The following is an 18,579-nucleotide window of genomic DNA, read 5'->3' as shown; positions in this document are numbered from 1 at the left end:
TTATTATTAAAGTAAACAAACTGCTAATGCGCTTGTAATTTTATAATTTAAAAAGTTTAAAGAACAAACCTTGGCATCATTGTGGATATGTGGGAAGGGACTGCAAAGTAGGGAGACCAGTTAAGAGGTTAACTTAATACACCATGTGATAGATGAAGTTCTGCATGGTGGCAAAGAGAATGGAACAGAAAAAATAATGAAACATGTCAGTAGATTTTTTTTTAAGGACTTAGTGATTGACCAAAGGTCAAGGGCACCTCAAATGTTTCTATTTAAGTGATTGGACATACAGTAATATTAAGGTGGAAGCAATTTATAGGGGCACCAGTTCTAAATGAGGGAAAAGAGTGTAGTTTTAGGATTTGGGTTTTGAGATACCTTAAACATAACAAGGTTAAGTTGTTAATTATTGGCCCTCTGCTTGTAAGTGAAAGTGGAGATTTTGGAGCTGTAGGGGCACCTAAATGGGTTAGAAGGAGATCCTGTTCAGTGGAGATTAAACACACACACACACACACACACACACACACGAGTAAGAGAGAGGGTGGGCAAGGAGACTCAGTGACATAAGAGAGGGGCAAAAAAATTGCAGTTTTAGAACCCACATCTTTATTACACCAAGACCGAACTCTGGTTAAATTCAAAGCTTTTCAGAATCTGAGTGGTTTACTTATCATTAATCAATATTTATATAGCATTTAAATTTATATAGCATTTAAATGATGAAGAGTGCAGGATGATTAATTGAATAAAATAATGTTATTGCTGTTTAACTTGACGATGACTGTAAAGCTTTCTCAGAATATGGTATAGTACCAGAAACGTAAAGGAGTATGTTAAGTGGAGTGAATTTTTTTACCAAATGATTATTGAGCTTTAAACACAAAGTTCAGATTAACCTAATTAACCAAATTAACCTAACTTCAGCTTCTGTCATTTTACCCTACCCCCCTTTCTCACCTGGTATTTTTTTCTACTACTTAAACCATTTTCTTTTGGGTGTTGCATTTATTCACCCGTGCCCTGTTTTCTGAGGTGTTACACATCATTGAATGTGTGTGCACGTAGCTCACTGCTTTGCAGACAGTAGGTATTCGAAATTTTGAATTGAACAACTCTGCTCTTAAAAATAGCATCTGTAAGACTTTGGCTATGGGAGGTATCTCATTACTGCCACTGATTTCCCCACTTTCCCTAGTCCTACATTCAGCTTCCACAGACCGAGCAAATTCTACGTAATTACGATGGGGCTTAACAACACAGCAGGTCAAGAACCTTGTTTTAATATCTAAATCATTTAATATCGTAAATCATTTATCAAATCTGTTTTTGTTTCACTGATGGTTTAAATGGAACTGTTCTTCCAAACGAATAATGAAATTGTTTATTAGTTCCTAGTATTTTAGTGCTTTTATTGATAAATTTAGGAAGTGGGAATATAAATATAGAGCAGAAAGTTCTATCTTGTTTGGAGCTGTGGAGAAACAACAGCGGAGCATATATTAGATTTTTTTTTTCCTTTTGCCACTCTTAAAAAATTAAAACCTGAAATACTCTCAAAACCTAATCTATTTTCAAAAAAACATATCAGGTATTGCTTAAGGAGAGTTGGCATTAGTGGTTAGTGTTGTTAATTATTTTAAGCATTTAATGTTGTTTCAGTGTTTTTTTTTTTTAAGTATTTCACAGATTTAAAAAGTGGAGGTATTTAATCTTTAAAATTTTTACCTTGTGCAAAATAGCATAACAGGTCAGTTGTTTTTCTCAACTATGATATTCCAGGCTATGTTTATCATATGGACTCGGAAGTCCCTACTTCTTATAGTTTGTTAGGTAAAAACAAAAGAATGCTACTTTTTCTTTTTACCTTCAGTGGTCCCTGGAGCTGCACTTTGGCTCAGCGTTGCCAGGCACCTGTCATTTGCATCTTCCTCTCTTAATTGTGTGGCAGGTTCATACTGCAGGATCGCATCCAGATCATGGAAGAACTTCATAGTTTTAGAGCTGTCTCCAGAGTTATGGGCATATTTAACTGTTCTGTATTCATATTTGAGATTTTTGTACTTTGCCCGGCACTGTTTCCAATCTCTGTATACTCCTAGTGCTTGCAGCCTTTTAGCAATGTAAATAAATATTCCTTTATTTCTCAGGGTTCCATAAAGTTGTTTTCGTATATTTTTTTCTGCCCAGACACTTAGCAAAGCTTTAACCTCTTCTTCAGTCCAGTGCTTTCCTGCTCCACTCTCCATGTTGAAAGTGACCTGGAAATGATTCACTATTTCTAGCCAAGGTTTTGTTTCCTAGGAAACCAGACGGCCGGTTGTCAATAAGCTCCAAAGAGCTGAAAAGATCTAGTTTAACTGGTTCAAGCTGCCTGAGGGGAGTAACTTGAGAAACTGCCAAATAAGCAGGCTATGTGATTAAAGAAGCCTGGACCTAAATGATTCCTAACGTTTTTTCCATTTCAGCCTTAAGGGGAAATTACCCTTGAGATGAAAGGGAAGGAAAACCATTTTCTAAATTTCTTTTCTTACATAATGTACTCTGGCTTACTAAAGGATTGTTGATTTTTTAAAAAAATTAATAAAAAAGGGTTGGCAGAGGTTCATTCTGCCCTAAGATTTATGGCTAACATTAATTTTTCCCCCTCTGGTATGAATCATTTAGTCTTCTAGCACAGGTTAATATTAAAGACCACATCATTTCACTAAAGAAATCCTGTGTCACAAATGGACCAGTCTTACAGGGTGTATAGTATTATGCATGTCTATTTGATGTATTGATAATTTAGTAAAATTTCAATTTTAATTATTTTAGATTTTTACTTTGTAGGCATACTTAATGTTGTAGTTTTTCTTGTTATTAAAATGCCAAAATAACTGTAGCATGTAGTTTAGAAAAAGATCTATTTTACCAAATAAGTCAATGTATTAATTAATGTGTACATTCATATATTAAAGATTTACTTTTTATTTCCACCCTGATGTATATTCTTTGGGACAAAAATTTGTTAATAAACATCTGATATTTTTATCATTTGTTCAGAACTATTAAAAATTGTGTAGCATTTAGAACCTTTATTTTATCATTTGATACTCCACAGTAGTACAGATCCTCTTAAGTCTTATATGTTATATGCTACCTCTGGCCTAGCCTTTGGCTTTCTTCTCTAATCTATATCATCACCTAAAAATACGAACACAGGAAATGAAATGCAAAGTACCCAATCAGCTTAGGATTTTTAGAAGCAATATTTGCCTTTTTTGTGGTAACTAAAGTGATAGATACTTGTTGGGAAAAAAGTGGAAAGCGCAGCAAAGCAAAGCAAAAACCTCAAAAATAAATGAATTTTGTTCATGATTGTATTACCCACCACTAGGCATTTTACCTGCTAGTTTATTTGGAGATTTCCATTTACATCTACGTACTCAACTTTATTTAGAGGTCACGTAGTACAGAGATTAGAAGCACAAGTTCTGTAGTCAGACTGTATTCTCATCCTGGCTGTGCCACCACTCTCTGTGTGACATTGGGCAAGTTACTTCACTTCTGTTTCTTTAGTGTCCTTATCTGTAAAATGGGAATTATAGTATCTATTTCAAAGGAGTGTTGTGAGAGCCTAGTCAATCAGATCATTCATGTAAATGCTTAGGACAGTGCCTGGCATGTTAGAACTCAGACAATATCACTTGCGGCTGGCTGGTCATATCATCACGAGTGGAAGTAGCACTAGCATGCAATGTGTCGTCAGTTCCTGGATGCTCTTGAGAAAAGTATGCTTCATAGAGAAGCTTACCAATGAGGTAAATTTATATTTAACAGTTGATGCCTTTTTATATTCACAGGGGTCAGGAGAGTGCTGGTATTGTGACCAGCGATGGGAATTCAGTACCAACATTCAAAACACACAAGGTATATTTGAACATAATGAAATGTTGATGATAAAAATAACAATAGCCAGGTGATACCTAGTATGTTGGTGGGGGAAGGAAATTTGAACAGATGATTTGCATATAGAAGTCATACTCTGGATCAGCCCTTTCCATTTGTCAAATGAGAGTGCGTTTCTTTCCGCGTTTCTTTTCCTACATGGTTTGCTAGACTAACTCATTGAAGCAGGTCATTTACTTAAACGTGCTTTGAATTTTTAAAATGCAATTGATTTAGTGTATTGTATTTAACAAATTTTATTGTTTAGTACATTTGTTCTTCAATGTTTTAATGAAAAGTATCTCATAAAACACAAACTTCAACATCGTGACTATATTAAATGCCATTGAATTGTTTACCCTTAAAATGGTTAGTTTTATGTTATGTGAATTTCACCTCAAATTTTTTTCTAAAGAGATGTCTTATTGTTCTTACAATTAGATTAGTCCTTATTTAAAATGAGAATTTGTAGCATAGAGGTATTAAGTGAAGTGAATTGTCTAATTTGGGATTGCCTGAGCAGAAACTTATAAGTCTTTATTGACTAGGGCCACAAGTCTACTTTTTTTTTTTGTCTAAGATGAGCTTTTACTTTGACTTTGCAAGGGAATGGGTCTTGTAAATCATGTCTTTACTGAAGACAATTTGAAGAAATTATATATTTCAAACCTTGGAATTGGACACACAAGATACGCCACTACAGGAAACTGTGAATTAGAAAATTGTCAGCCCTTTGTTGTTGAAACACTTCATGGGAAAATAGCTGTGGCACATAATGGCGAATTGGTAAATGCTGCTCAATTAAGAAAAAAGGTAAGTTTTTTTTTAATGCTTTTTTTCATGATTGGGATAAATGCATGAAATGAAAGTATTGGGGAACCTTGGTGCAGGATATTTTCTAATTGTTGCCACCTGTTACCTAACTGCAAAGGACAACTGTATTTGAATTACCTGGGCTACTTGTTATAATTGCAGATTCTAAGATATCTCCCCAGACTCCGGGGTGGGAGGGTGGTCAGTTTACATTTTAATATGCTTCCAAGGTGATTCTGATGTGCTGCTTTAGAACAGAGATTTGGAAAAGTTAATAAATGGTTGTTGTTAGAAACAGAAATTAGGGTTTATGGACTCCTGTCCCTTTTAGCTTTGTCTTTATGTCCAAAGCATAAGAAGAAAATGGAATATAAACTTGAAGATAACAAATACAAGAAAAAGTGATTTAGAAACACTTATAGGAAACCGGTTGGGGAAAGGGCAAAGAGAGTTTCCTTATGTTCTGTTTTTGTTCATAGCATGTTATTTGGAGCATTCTGTGTTAATTTGTGCTTATACCTTTATTCGTCAATTCATCTTACTTTTTTAAAAATTAGTTAGTATGGGGCGCCTGGGTGGCTCAGTGGGTTGAGCGTCTGCCTTCAGGTCAGATCATGATCCTGGGGTCCTGGGATCGAGTCCTGCTTGGTCTCCTTGCTTTAGTGGAGAGCCTGCTTCTCCCTTGGGTGCTCCCTGTGCTTCTGCTTTCTCTCACTCTCTCCAGCATTCTTGTCAAATAAATAGAATCTTTACAGTAATAATAATAAAAAATAAAGTTATTTGGTATATTTATATTCCTGATAGCTTAATTATCCATTTTTGCCATTCATTTATGGATACCAAGTTTTTTTATTAATAATACCAAGATTATTATCCTAATAATCTTGATCTGGTCACATTGCAAATAAAACCTCAGGTGGCATTTATTAACAGGATGGTTCTACACACGCAGTTGTCTCCTTAGCATTCGAGAACCAGGCATTTTTACATGGGTTAAGTAGTGAGAGAAGTCAAACGATGGTGAATTTTGGTGGGTGGAAAATACCTAGACCCATGCTTCCATACCAATCATTGTCCTTTTATTTTTAATTCTAGCTTTAGTTATTTCCCAGAGCTTTCTTCTGCCCTCTTCTTAGGCTCTAGTATTATAGTGATAATAAAATGTTTTTCTGCCCCCAAATGAAAAATCTTTTTAATTCATACCAAAAAAAAAAAAAACAATATTGAAGTATAACTTACTTAAAAAAAAAAAAGCCCATCGCTTAGAGATAACCACCAAAAGTTCGATTCTGAACAGTATCTAGCTCATTCTTTGTAGACATAACCCCTTACCCACATGCTGGATTTCACTTCTACACATTTAGCTGACTACTGAAAATGTTGTAGAGTATGAGTTTAAACTCAGCCTGTACATGTCAATGGTGACGTTCTAGTCCTGGTCAGTCTTGCTCAGAACCTCGCAATCATCATGAAAGCACTCAACCAACTTTTATTACATCTTCTACACTTAATTGTTCAGTATGCTTAATTCCTTTCTTCTCGTCTGTCAGTGATAATCCGTGAGGAGTGGGTAGCCACTGGCACTGCAACCAGCAAACCTGGCTTGAGAGGCCCCACTGTAGTATGCCACTCTTAAGGGAATGTGGTGTATTGGCCAGGATTGTCAAGGGCTGAAAATGTTAGAATCACAATTCCAAATCCTTGTGCCTTCTCTGCTCTCCCCCACCTTTATGGCGGGTCTACGTTCCTTCAAACTCAGTTTTCAAAAGCTATTCTTTATGCCTCCTAGCACACTTTTTTTTTTCTTGCTTAAAAACCTTCAGAGACTTCCTGGGGCACCTGGGTGTATCAGTCGTTAAGCGTCTGCCTTCGGCTCAGGTCATGATCCCAGAGTCCTGGGATCCGGCTCCCTGCTCAATGAAAAGCCCGCTTCTCCCTCTCCTGTTCCCCCTGCTTGTGTTCCCTCCTTGCCTGTCTCTCTCTCTCTGTCAATCAATTAATCAATACATAGATACATACATACATAAATAAAGCTTCAGAGACTTCCCATTGCCTCCAGCAGTGCTTCCGCATTACTGTATACATGTCATTAGTAGAATGCAGGATTTTCATAACTGAAATTTCACATGATGCCTGATCTCTTGTGTAATTGTGGACTATTGGTTGAAGAAGGGTCGGGTGGAGCTCTCCCTCTAATGATTACACTTTTCTCCATTCTAAATAGCTTCTGCGGCATGGTATTGGTTTGTCAACAAGTTCTGATAGCGAAATGATTACCCAGTTACTGGCGTATACACCTCCTCAGGAACAAGATGGCACCCCAGATTGGGTAGCAAGGTAAAACTAGACTAAGCTCATAGCTCTGGTAATGAGAGCTCTGTCTTACATGTGTTTATAACTGGAATTATTCATTCAATTATTTAATTCCAGGATTAAAAACCTAATGAAGGAAGCACCCACAGCATACTCCCTGCTTATAATGCACAGAGATGTTATTTATGCAGTAAGAGATCCTTACGGAAATCGTCCTCTATGCATTGGACGTCTTATGCCTGTATCTGATATAAATGATAAAGGTAATGCATTTCAGAAGAAATAAAATTTCATAGTGCTTTCCCAGGTCGTCGTCCTACTGTTGGCACACCCTCAAATCTTTAGGCATTGGAAGTCTAAGAGTGAGAAGGAACCAAGTGAAAAGATAGGTTTTAAAATACATTTCCTTGAGGATTTCTGAGGATGAGCCATTTTTAAAGAATTTAATAGACATTTCCTGTTTTGTCTTGTCTGAATTGCCTTGGCTCAGCTTTTTCATTGATTGTGCTATGATTTCAGTGATTTTCTTTTTGACTTGTTAGATGTCTATTTGAGACATTGAAATCGGTTTTTGAAAGAATTTTGGTATCATTAGTTTTATCCTTGGCTCAAGTTGAATGACGATCAATTTTTTTTCTTTTCAAATTTTTATTTAAGTTCTAGTTAGATTCGTGTACTCCTAAAGTTGTAGAAATGGACTAAAAAGTTGTGGAAATGGATAGTTTTTAAATTTATCTATTTGGTGTTTAACTGTTCACTTGAAGTAGGTAGCCTCTTGTAAAATTTCTTAAATCTATTAACTAAATTGCCTTGTGATTTACAGAGAAAAAATCTTCAGAAACAGAAGGATGGGTGGTATCTTCAGAATCTTGTAGCTTTTTATCAATTGGTGCAAGGTAAGTTTTGTTTCACTCAGCATATTCACTTTTTCCATATCAATAAAAAATTTTTAAATGAAAGTTTTCTCTCTGATGTCTGTAAGAAGACATATCTATAAATGCAGTTTCTTTTGTACATTGTATTTAGCAGTTACGCTGACTTTAGTGTTCCTCTAATACCTTCTAATTCTGAAATTGCCATCTTGTATTCACAATACCATGAGACCTGTTTTTAGAAAGGAAGACTCAAGAATCTCCTCAAGGAATAGTTACAATCAAAAAATTTAAGCCAGAATAAAATGTTCTCTTTAGCCTCTGTTCTTCCAAAACTCAGTAAAACTTAGGGCTTTTATTTTTCAAAATTCAAAATTAGACTTCAGAGGTAAAAGATAAACATATTAGATTTACTGCTGGAGGAATATTACTTTTTAATTTTTAAACCATCTCTTAAATGGAACCACTTTTCCTTTATAAGGGCAGGGACTTGGTGTATACTTTACAATAGATTTTATTATCAGTCCTAAGGTCTGGTTTATTTAAAGTCTTCTTTCTTTAACATTGTTTCCCAAGATATTACCGTGAAGTCTTGCCTGGAGAAATCGTGGAAATAACCAAACGTAGTGTCCAAACTCTTGCTGTTATACCAAGGTCTGAAGGAAACCCAGTGGCCTTTTGTATCTTTGAATATGTTTATTTTGCAAGACCAGATAGTATATTTGAAGGTAAATAAAATATCTTTAACTTTTTATATAAGTGTCACATTTACCTCATCAAAATTTGGCAGTTCTTGGTTTGAAGGCTTACCTGGCTCTTCAGAGTCACACTGCTCTCTGTTGTGGATATGGGACTGAACCTACAAGTCATATGATGGCTATTTTTCTCTTTCATTTGACTCTTGGTTTTGTTTTCCTTTTTAGAAGGAAGGATTATGATGTTCAGTGTGTATTAAGGCTAGGTTTTTTTGAATAGTGAATTCCCCAGTTTAACTATTTCCACTTTAGTTGTTTTATATGTTTTACTTTACTTCTTATACTCCATGTACAACATTCTAACAAGCTAATTTTCTTAGAAAAATAATACCATGTTAAGAAAAAAATAATCCGTTTCCTTTCCCGAACATTCCAGACCAGATGGTTTACACAGTAAGATATCGTTGTGGTCAGCAGCTGGCAATTGAAGCACCTGTGGATGCAGATTTGGTTAGCACTGTTCCGGAATCTGCTACCCCTGCTGCTCTTGGTTATGCAGCAAAGGTATGTTCTTTGGACATGTAGTGAAATGCTTTTGTAGTTCTGAAATTGGAAATCCTTGTTTATAAAGAGAAACCAATATAGTGTAAAGAAAAAGAAAATGTTGGGTCCTTTATAGAGTTACTTTCCAGCCTTTTCATTCAATGGCCCTGTTTTAGTGAAGTCTGCCCAAAGATTTGCAGAATGATCCCCTTCATTTAAAAAGATAACATCCTGGGGCGCCTGGGTGGCTCAGTGGGTTAAAGCCTCTGCCTTTGGCTAAGGTCATGGTCCCAGGGTCCTGGGATCGAGCCCCACATCGGGCCCTCTGCTCAGCAGGGAGCCTGCTTCCTCCTCTCTCTCTGCCTGCTTCTCTGTGATCTCCGTCTGTCAAATAAATAAATAAAATCTTAAAAAAAAAAAAAGATATCATCCTGAATATATATAGAATTTAGTGGTAATATTTACTTATTATTAAGACCCATTTCTTGAAGTAGCCTGGTATATTTGTTTCCTGTTTAGTATGGGTGATAATAAAGCCATTTATGTTCATTTTGCTTAAGGTTTTTAAAATTTAATGATTTTAAGTAGGCTCCATGTCAAGTGCGGAGCCCCATGCAGGGCTTAAAGTCATGACCCTGAGATCAAGACCCGAGCTGAGATCAAGGGCTGATCTCTTAACTGACTGAGCCACCCAGGCACTCCTTTTTTCTAAAACTTTTTTTTTTTTTTCTAAAACTTTTTAAAATTTTATTTTATGTAATGTTTTTAGTACTATGCTTAATTTCATTTTTCATAACTAGGTTGATTATGTAACTATAGCGATCCTGGGGTGTCCTGCTCAACATTCACTACACTGAAAAGTTTAGGTTATTTGTTTTTAAAAGAAATAATATGCATACATTTTAGATTGGTATTACCTTGAAAGAAGGATAAATCCCCATCTGCCTCCTCAGAAAGCATATCCTTTGTATACTGGTTTTAATTCATTTCTTGCTGATAATTTTTAATTGCTATGAATTTTTTTGACAGTGATTTATCCTTTGTCATGTCTTCACATACTTAGTGTTCCCTTCCAAAACAGAGAAATATTTGTTTAAAAGCATTGAAACTCTTGGCAAATGAATTGGTTTTCCCACGAATTGGTGGAAAATATAATGAGTATATTACTTTGAATGATTCTTCTTTTTGCCTTTTTTCTGTGTAGTTTAAATAGTGAAGGAAAATTGTAATCTGTTGATGGAGAGTTCAGAATACCAATTTAAAATGTTTGTGTACATGGGGCACCTGGGTGGCTCAGTGGGTTAAAGCCTCTGCGTTCAGCTCAGGTCATGGTCCCAGGGTCCTGGGATTGAGCCCCAGATCAGGCTCTCTGCTCAGCAGGGAGCCTGCTTCCCTCTCTCTATGCCTGCTTGTGATCTCTGTCTGTCAAATGAATAAAAAATTTTAAAAAAATGTTTGTATACATATCATAATGGAAGCATGACCTAGAGAAAATAGGAACCTACAGTTCTCTATTGGGTCTCATGTCCTTTTATTTCTTATCAGTGTGGGCTTCCATACGTGGAAGTGCTGTGTAAAAACCGGTATGTAGGAAGAACCTTCATTCAACCAAACATGAGGTTAAGACAACTTGGTGTTGCAAAAAAATTTGGAGTATTGTCGGACAACTTTAAAGGCAAAAGAATTGTTCTTATAGATGATTCAATTGTAAGAGGCAATACCATCTCACCCATAATCAAATTGCTCAAAGAATCTGGCGCAAAAGAGGTAAGTGATATTAAAATTATCCTAAAGTGTCGATAATTAACCATAGGATACTGGCATAAAAATTGCAGTGTAGTACAGTGAATGAAAATGGATAGTTCAATAAAATTAATTGTCATCTTGCAAATAAGTTGTTTTAGTAATAACTATATGCAACTTGGAAAACATATATGTAGTTTCAAAACTAAAGCCACAAAATAGAATGCTTTTTAAATTTTTAGAGTATTTGTCTTTTTGAAGATGCAGAACAAATCCTCTTGTAATAAATTTGCCACATTGGGTTATATTTTTAAATCTCAGAGCTTATTCTAACTCACTGTCTCAGTAATTCTAATTACTGATTTTTAAAAATAAACTACAATTACAGAAATGTCCTTTATAACTAATAGTTGAATGAATTCAAAACTAAAGTCTGTTTTAGGAGGAAGTGGCATGGAAAGCAATGGCAGTCTTTCTACAAAGCTTTTAAAGATAATTGTGATTATGAGGGACGCCTGGGAGGCGCAGTCAGTTGGGAATCCGACTCTTGGTTTCTACTAGGGTTACTATCCGGGGATCGTGAGATCAAGCCCAGCATGAGGCTCTGCGCTCAGTGTAGAGTCCCTTCTCCTTTTGCCCTTCCCGCTCATGCACGCTTTCTCTCTAAAAAGTAAATAAGTTTGATTGGTGTTTTTTTTAAAAGGTAATTGTGGTTGTGAGTTTCTACCTTTTTTATGACTGTTATTATGATTAACTCTTCAGAATTTTTTTCTTTTTTTTTTAAGAATGCAAGAGAGAGCTTGAGAGCATGTGAGGGAGGTAAGGGGCAGAGCGGGAGAGAGAATCTCAAGCAGGCTCCAATCGAAGCTCTGTCTCATGATGCTGAGATCATGACCTGAGCCAAATCAAGAATCAAATTGCTTACTGACTGGGCCACCCAGGCGCCCCTTGCATGATTATTCTTAAAACGAATGTTAAAATAATGTGTGAAAATGATTTCTTTCCAAGGTACACATTAGAGTAGCTTCACCACCAATTAGATATCCATGCTTTATGGGAATAAACATACCAACAAAAGAAGAGCTTATTGCCAATAAACCTGAATTTGAACATCTTGCAAAATATCTGGGTAGGTAGTAAAATTTCTCTAAGCTTTTTTTCACAGAGAAAATCCAAAGCTTATCAGTTTTTACCCTTGTAGGAAAAAGCAGTGTCCAGTATTTGTTAAAAATACATGTTGTATGACATGTTGAGCAGATATTGAACACTCTTCCGAATAATAAGAGTACCTGGTATGTATAGACCCCATGGTAAGTCTATACTGGAGACCTAGGCCAAGGTGAGATCCAGTGAAAAGGAAGAAAAGCTTTCCAGGTAGAGGGAACAGCAGGCATTTTAGTTAAAGCTTTCCAGAGATCAGATCCCAAGAAAAACAAAAACAATTTTACCACAGATTCTAATGGAATAATTTGGATGTGGGTACAAATCAGAAAGTGAAAAGGTACTATAGGGTTATGTTTGATAATGAAGTCAGCAGACTTGGAGATCTAGGTTATCCTGGAGAAGACATTTGCTTTTCAAATTAGGTGAGATTAACTATTTAAATGTTACACGGATGTTTAGCCGGTGTACCTTGGTACCTCCACACTGCTTGATTACGGCTGGTGTTTCTTTTAACATGGCTGTGCCTTACCAGTTAAAATATTTTGAATATCACGCAGTTGATACCTTATTGTGAACATTTACCCTTTGCCGGGAACATATCTATATTATTATAATAATATCGTGGCTACTCTACAGTTAGGCAATGTTTCCCTAATCTTATAGATTAAAAAATAGACTTAGGAAAAGTAAGTGACCTTGAGCTTAAAATTGAACCCAGATTTTCCTGACTTCAGAGTCCATTTTGTAATCAAGAAAATTACTCCTGAAGCTTTCTGAATGCATTCTAGACTTGAAGCTTCTACTGTTATTTTAAATTATATTCTTCCTTGAATTCAAATTTCATGTTTTAAAAAATAATGAAGGCCCAGAGTTTTATTACTTACTCCTTCCCTCCTCCTCCTCCTTTTAAAGAAGCTAAAGGAGGAATTTTTATCCTGGCTTGAGTTTTTCTGTTTATAACTGTTGTCTTTTGAGGCAGATCATCTTTTCCAAAGGAAGTGTAATGACCTTTTCCTTTTTCTCTCTTTCCCCTATAGGAGCAAACAGTGTTATATATCTGTCAGTGGGAGGACTGGTTTCATCTGTACAAGAAGGGGTAAAGTTTAAAAAACAGAAAGTGGAAAAGCAGGATATTATGATTCAAGAGAATGGGAATGGTCTGGAATGCTTTGAAAAGAATGGTCATTGTACAGCTTGTCTCACTGGAAAATACCCTGTGGAATTGGAATGGTAGCTGGTAGGGACAGATACAATTTTCTAAGATACAAAGTTGGTCAAGAAGTTTTAGTGGTGGTTAACACCCTATCCATTTACTGTTACTCCCTTGAAATGATGTAAAATGCCACATGCTTATGTTTACCTTTATAAGTTTTGAGATTTCTGAGAAAAGTACCAAAGTGCTTTCTTTCACAATCCTAGATAAATATTTTGGTGTTATCTAGGAATTTGGATGATCCTTTCAGTTTTTATTTCGTAGTTTAGTACTTTGAGGCTACCACTTCTGAGATCATATACATTTAATTTTGCATCAGCAACAATAATGCAAAGAATAGGTAAATTTCTGTTTTAGTGAGTATTGCCAGGCACTATACCTTCCCACAGATTCTTAGAGAATTTTGTGGACTGTTTCTTGAAAGTTATTGAAATTCAGTTGTGGAATATTTTCATAATTGAACCTTGCTAATTGTGTAAAATACTACAACATTGGTGTTTCTTTTGTTTTTTGTTATTTCTTTGAAACGCACAAACATTGGCTAGCCTTTTTTACCTGGTCAGAGAAGGCGGAGGTAAGTGGCATTTGGTAGGTCCATGCTTTAAAGAGTTAGAAGGAGTTTAGACTAAGGTGGTATGATGCAAACAGGACATGAGTTAAATAGAACATTTCATGCAAACCTTGAATCCTTTATATCCCCAAAGTGGCAGGTTCCTGGAGTTCTCAGTGTGGTTCTGACCTTGGCTTCCCTGTCTTACAAATATATGCCTTTTTGTGCCTCGCTTTTCCCGCCTGTGCAACGGGGTACTTATATTGCAAGATTAAAAATTATAGAAATATGAAAAAGTGTCATACTTTTGGAGGTTAGAATCATTTCACGCCTCAATTTTAAGATAGTGCATGATTATTAGGTTTTGAAATGTTGGCTGTTATTCTGAAATTGAGATTTCGTTCTGATAAAGGGAGACATACAGTTTAGCAGTGCTTTGCCATCTGTCTTTGAGATGTCTTAAAAATGATTCTAAAAACAGGTCGATGGAAGGAGTTTTCCTACATTTGACTATAAAGTATGATTCATACTACTTAGTGCCCTTATAGTATAAGCAAGCCCAGCAAGTAACCTAGTACATTTGAAGTAAAAAATAAATTTTTAGATTCTAACAACCTTTTTATCCTTATTAATTATATTCTTTTAATAAAGTGCTTGATCATTTGCAAACATATACACATATATCACACATATATGTATAAATATATATACATAGTTGAAATGATCAAGTAGAACCATGGTAGGGGCCAATTAAAAGTGTTTTCTTATAACATCTGAGATTGAAAATTTTAAGTTGTCCTGCCCCCAACTCCTGTTTATGTGAGATTTTTTAAAACATAAAGGTGTTTGTTTCTGTGTTATTAAGTTACCTTAATTTGATGTATATAGTGTCCAAATCCATTTAGAAATTTAATATTTATTAATAACTGAAATATTCTGTCTTCATTTGGTATATAGTCTCATATGTTATATTATGTGTGGCAGGCCAAGATAAAATCTTGACAGTTCTTTAAGCCCATATGCAGCGGGCGGTAGCGGGTCACATAACCCTGTGGCAGTGACATAAGCAAATTGGCATTTGAATAAAGCCCTGGGACCATTTGAGTGTATAGCCTCTTGTCTTAAATGTATTCTTCACATCAGCATGGAGGAGACAAGACCTGTGGGTCAATTTTGAATTGGCCTCACTTACATTTGATTTTTAAAAACAAGAGACTCAGGGAAAGTACTAAACCAAAATCTCTGATTTGACTTTTGTGTTTTCCATAGTTTTTTGTCTCCCATTGTTTTTATTTTGTTTTACTGAGATGCTTTTATAAAGGAATATGGTACTGTGAGAGTTTGGTAATTCTACAAATTTCTTAATGTTTCTCCATCATGACCTTTTATTTCCCAAGTTTCAGAAGTCAGTTAAATTACAGTTTTTTACATATACTCTCAAATGTTGTTTAACTGCTTTAAATTAAAATAAGCAGAGTATTGAAAATCACAAAACAGATAAAAAATGTGTTTTCACAGGATCTTTGTTGTGAATTAAACTAAGCCTACTTTTTTGTGACTTCATTGTGATGCGTTGGTGATAAATACATGTAATAAGTAATAAGTGTGTTTAAATATGCGTGTGTGCTTTTTTTTTAATAGTGACCTTTATTTACTGCATTATAATGAATAGCACAGTAGTAGTGACATCCACGCTTCATTCTTGACACCAGCTAGTCAGATCTTATTTCTCTGATCCAGACATTTCAATAAATAGGCCATTGCTTATGAACAGGAAAAAACTCCTGGCTGAGTAGAAAGGACACATAACGTTATTTCAAATGTAATGCTAATAAGTAAGCACTATAATATTAGCAAGCTCTGCAGAAGGACTAGTGGGAATGGGGAGTGTAACAGAAGAGGTATCACAGATTTCCAAAATGTGTGCGTGCATGTGTTTGTGTGTTGGGGGAATTTTTTTTTTAAATCAAAGTAGGTAAATCAATAAACTGTGGTACATCCAGGCAATAGAATATTATTCAGTCCTAAAAAGAAAAGAGCTAGCAGACCACAGAAAGACACGGAGGGAACTTAAATGCATATTACCAAGGGAAAGAAGCCAGTCTGTGAAAGCTGTATACTGTGCGACTCCCAACTATATGCCATTTTGGAAAAGGCAAAACTGTGGAGACATGAGGGGTTGGTGGGGAGGAACATATGATAGGAAGGGCACAGAGAATTTTTAGGACCATGAAACTGCTCTCTGTGATACTGTGATGGTGGATACATGCCATTATATATTTGTTCCAGCCCATGGTGTACAAAACCAAGAGTAAACCCTAATGTAAACTATAGACTTTGGATGATAATGACATGTCCATGTAGGCTTATCAGTTGAAAGATCATGGGGGGGGGTTGTGCATGTTTGGGGTTGGGAGGGTTTGTGAGAACTTCGATTTTTGCTGTGAACTAAAAGTACTCTAGAAAATAGTCTTGCTCTCTCTCTCTCTTTTTTTTTTTTTTTAGATTTTATTTATTTGACAGAGACACAGTGAGAGAGGGAACATAAGCAGGAGGAGGAGAAGCAGGCTTCTCACCAAACAGTGAGCCTGATGTGGGACTTGATCCCAGGATGCTGGGATCACAACCCAAGCCGAAGGCAGACACTTAATGACTGAGGCACCCAGGCACCCCAATATAGTCTATTTTTAAAATAAACATACCAGGGCACCTGGGTGGCTCAGTGGGTTGAAGCCTCTGCCTTCAGCTCGGGTCATGATCTCAGGGTCCTGGGACTGAGCCCCGAGTCAGGCTCTCTGCTCAGTGGAGAGCCTGCTTCCTCCTCCTCTCTCTCTCTCTCTCTGCCTGCCTCTCTGCCTACTTGTGATCTCTGTCAAATAAAACAAATAAAATCTTTAAATATATATATATATATATAATAAACATACCAAGACCCACCTTTAAACAAAAAGTAATATATGCATATATGCTGTTGTCTCTGAAAATCTTGCCCCAGGGCGTCACTTCTCATGCCTTCTTTCTTTGGATTTCAAATAGAGCCTTGTCAACTCCTAAGGAAAATTGCTTTCTTGTTTATAAGTCAAAATGAAAATCCAAGCCTCTCAGGAAAAACTGCATGTCCCTTAGACATTTTAGACTAAGCTATAGTACGCAATGTAAACTCATTTTTGAGTGTGCATAAATTTTTTCTGTAGCTGAGAAGTTGTTAAACGATGGCAGGAACCAATACTTTTTTTTTTAAAGATTTTATTTATTTATTTGACAGACACAGAGATCACAAGTAGGCAGAGAGGCAGGCAGAGAGAGAGGGAGAAGCAGGCTCCCATGCTGAGCAGAGATCCTGATGTGGGGCTCGATCCCAGGACCCTGAGATCATGACCTGAGCTGAAGGCAGAGGCTTAACCCACTGAGCCACCCAGGTGCCCCAGAACCAATGCTTTTAACTGTTTTGGAAGTTCTTAGGATCTACCATAATAACTGAACTCCTTGCCCTGTGACAAAATGGAAAATGATTGCACAAAAGGGGCCCACGGCCATTGAATTTGCTTTACTGAAAATTAATTTGTTTGACATACTGATTGAGGAGATAATTTTGTGTTAACTTGGCTAGGCTGTGGTGCCCAGTTTGTTCAAACACCAATCTAGATTAGTGGTTATTTTTTAGATTTGATTAGCATTTAAATCAGTAGACTTAAAAAAAAAAAAAAAAAGATTGATTTTAGAAAGAGCCTGAGTAGAGGGAGTGGCAGAAGGAGAGAGACTCTCAAGTGAACTCCCTGCTGAGCACAGAGCCCCACTCAATGCAGGGCTCAATGCATGTCAGTGCTCAATTCCATGACCCGAACCTAAATAAGAGTTGGACACCTAACAGACTAAGCCACCAAGGTGCCCCAGCAGTAGACTGAAGAAAGCAGATTACTGTCCAGAATGTGAATGGGCCTCATCCAGTAAGTTGTAGGTCTTTAAGAATAAAGATGGAGGTTTCTTGAAGGTAGAATTTTCAAAATTGCAACACAGAAACCCTGCCAGAGTTTCCAGCCTACTGGCCTGCTCTGTAGACTTCAAACTTGTTGGCTCTCACAATTTTATGAGCCAGTTTCTTTCTTTTTTTTTTTTTTAAGATTTTATTTTATATTTTTGAAGACTTTATTTATTTACTTGAGAGAGAGAGAGAGAGCATGAGAGAAGAGAGGGTCCAGAGGGAGAAGCAGACTCCCCGCTGAGCAGGGAGCCCGATGTGGAACTCGATTCTGGGACTCCAGGATCATGACCTGAGCTGAAAGCAGTTGCTCAACCAACTGAGCCACCCAGGCGCCCCCTATGAGCCAGTTTCTTAAAAATACATGTATCTCTGTCTCTCTCTTTCAAACATATACATATATATATATATATATATATATATATATATGTATATATATATATATTTTTTAAGATGTTATTTATTTGACAGAGTGAGAGATCGCAGAGAGGCAGGTAGAGAGAGGGGGAAGCAGGCTCCCTGCTGAGCAGAGAGCCTGGATGTGGGGCTCAATCCCAGGACCCTGAGACCATGACCTGAGCTGAAGGTAGGGGCTTAACCCACTGAGCCACCCAGGCACCCCTTTTATATATTTTATGTAGTATTTGTATGTATATAAGGTTATTGGGTCTCCTGCAGAACTTTAATAAAATAGACTCCCTCTTGCGAACAATGGGACCTCCCTCATCACTTCGTTCTTTCCTAGCCATCTGACAAAGCAAGCC

General features: G+C 36.5%; 2 protein-coding genes across 3 annotated transcripts in view; one reads left to right on the top strand and one right to left on the bottom strand.

Moving 5' to 3' along the window:
* Positions 1 to 2,264, bottom strand: part of PAICS (phosphoribosylaminoimidazole carboxylase and phosphoribosylaminoimidazolesuccinocarboxamide synthase) — a 47,441-nt gene extending 45,177 nt beyond the window's left edge. For both annotated transcript variants that reach the window (XM_045079794.1, XM_045079795.1), the window contains exon 1: positions 1,868 to 2,264. In XM_045079794.1, coding sequence (XP_044935729.1) covers positions 1,868 to 2,249 — 382 coding nt within the window. In that variant the 5' untranslated portion in view covers positions 2,250 to 2,264. The remainder of the gene's footprint in view (positions 1 to 1,867) is intronic.
* The window catches only part of PPAT (phosphoribosyl pyrophosphate amidotransferase), a 37,248-nt gene extending 21,798 nt beyond the window's left edge, over positions 1 to 15,450 (top strand). The window contains exons 2-11 of the mRNA XM_004775487.3: positions 3,846 to 3,912; positions 4,537 to 4,743; positions 6,968 to 7,080; positions 7,174 to 7,319; positions 7,880 to 7,952; positions 8,505 to 8,656; positions 9,060 to 9,187; positions 10,712 to 10,933; positions 11,918 to 12,038; positions 13,111 to 15,450. Of these exons, the coding sequence (XP_004775544.1) occupies positions 3,846 to 3,912; positions 4,537 to 4,743; positions 6,968 to 7,080; positions 7,174 to 7,319; positions 7,880 to 7,952; positions 8,505 to 8,656; positions 9,060 to 9,187; positions 10,712 to 10,933; positions 11,918 to 12,038; positions 13,111 to 13,307 (1,426 nt within the window). The 3' untranslated portion in view covers positions 13,308 to 15,450. The remainder of the gene's footprint in view (positions 1 to 3,845; positions 3,913 to 4,536; positions 4,744 to 6,967; positions 7,081 to 7,173; positions 7,320 to 7,879; positions 7,953 to 8,504; positions 8,657 to 9,059; positions 9,188 to 10,711; positions 10,934 to 11,917; positions 12,039 to 13,110) is intronic.
* The last annotated feature ends 3,129 nt before the right edge of the window (positions 15,451 to 18,579 follow it).

This window comes from Mustela putorius, unplaced genomic scaffold (genome assembly GCF_011764305.1).
Source record: "Mustela putorius furo isolate JIRA1106 unplaced genomic scaffold, ASM1176430v1.1 tig00000430_pilon_pilon_pilon, whole genome shotgun sequence".
Taxonomy (NCBI): Eukaryota; Metazoa; Chordata; class Mammalia; order Carnivora; family Mustelidae; genus Mustela; species Mustela putorius.
Note: the sequence above shows the minus strand (reverse complement) of the source record. Positions and strands in the feature narration are given on the sequence as shown.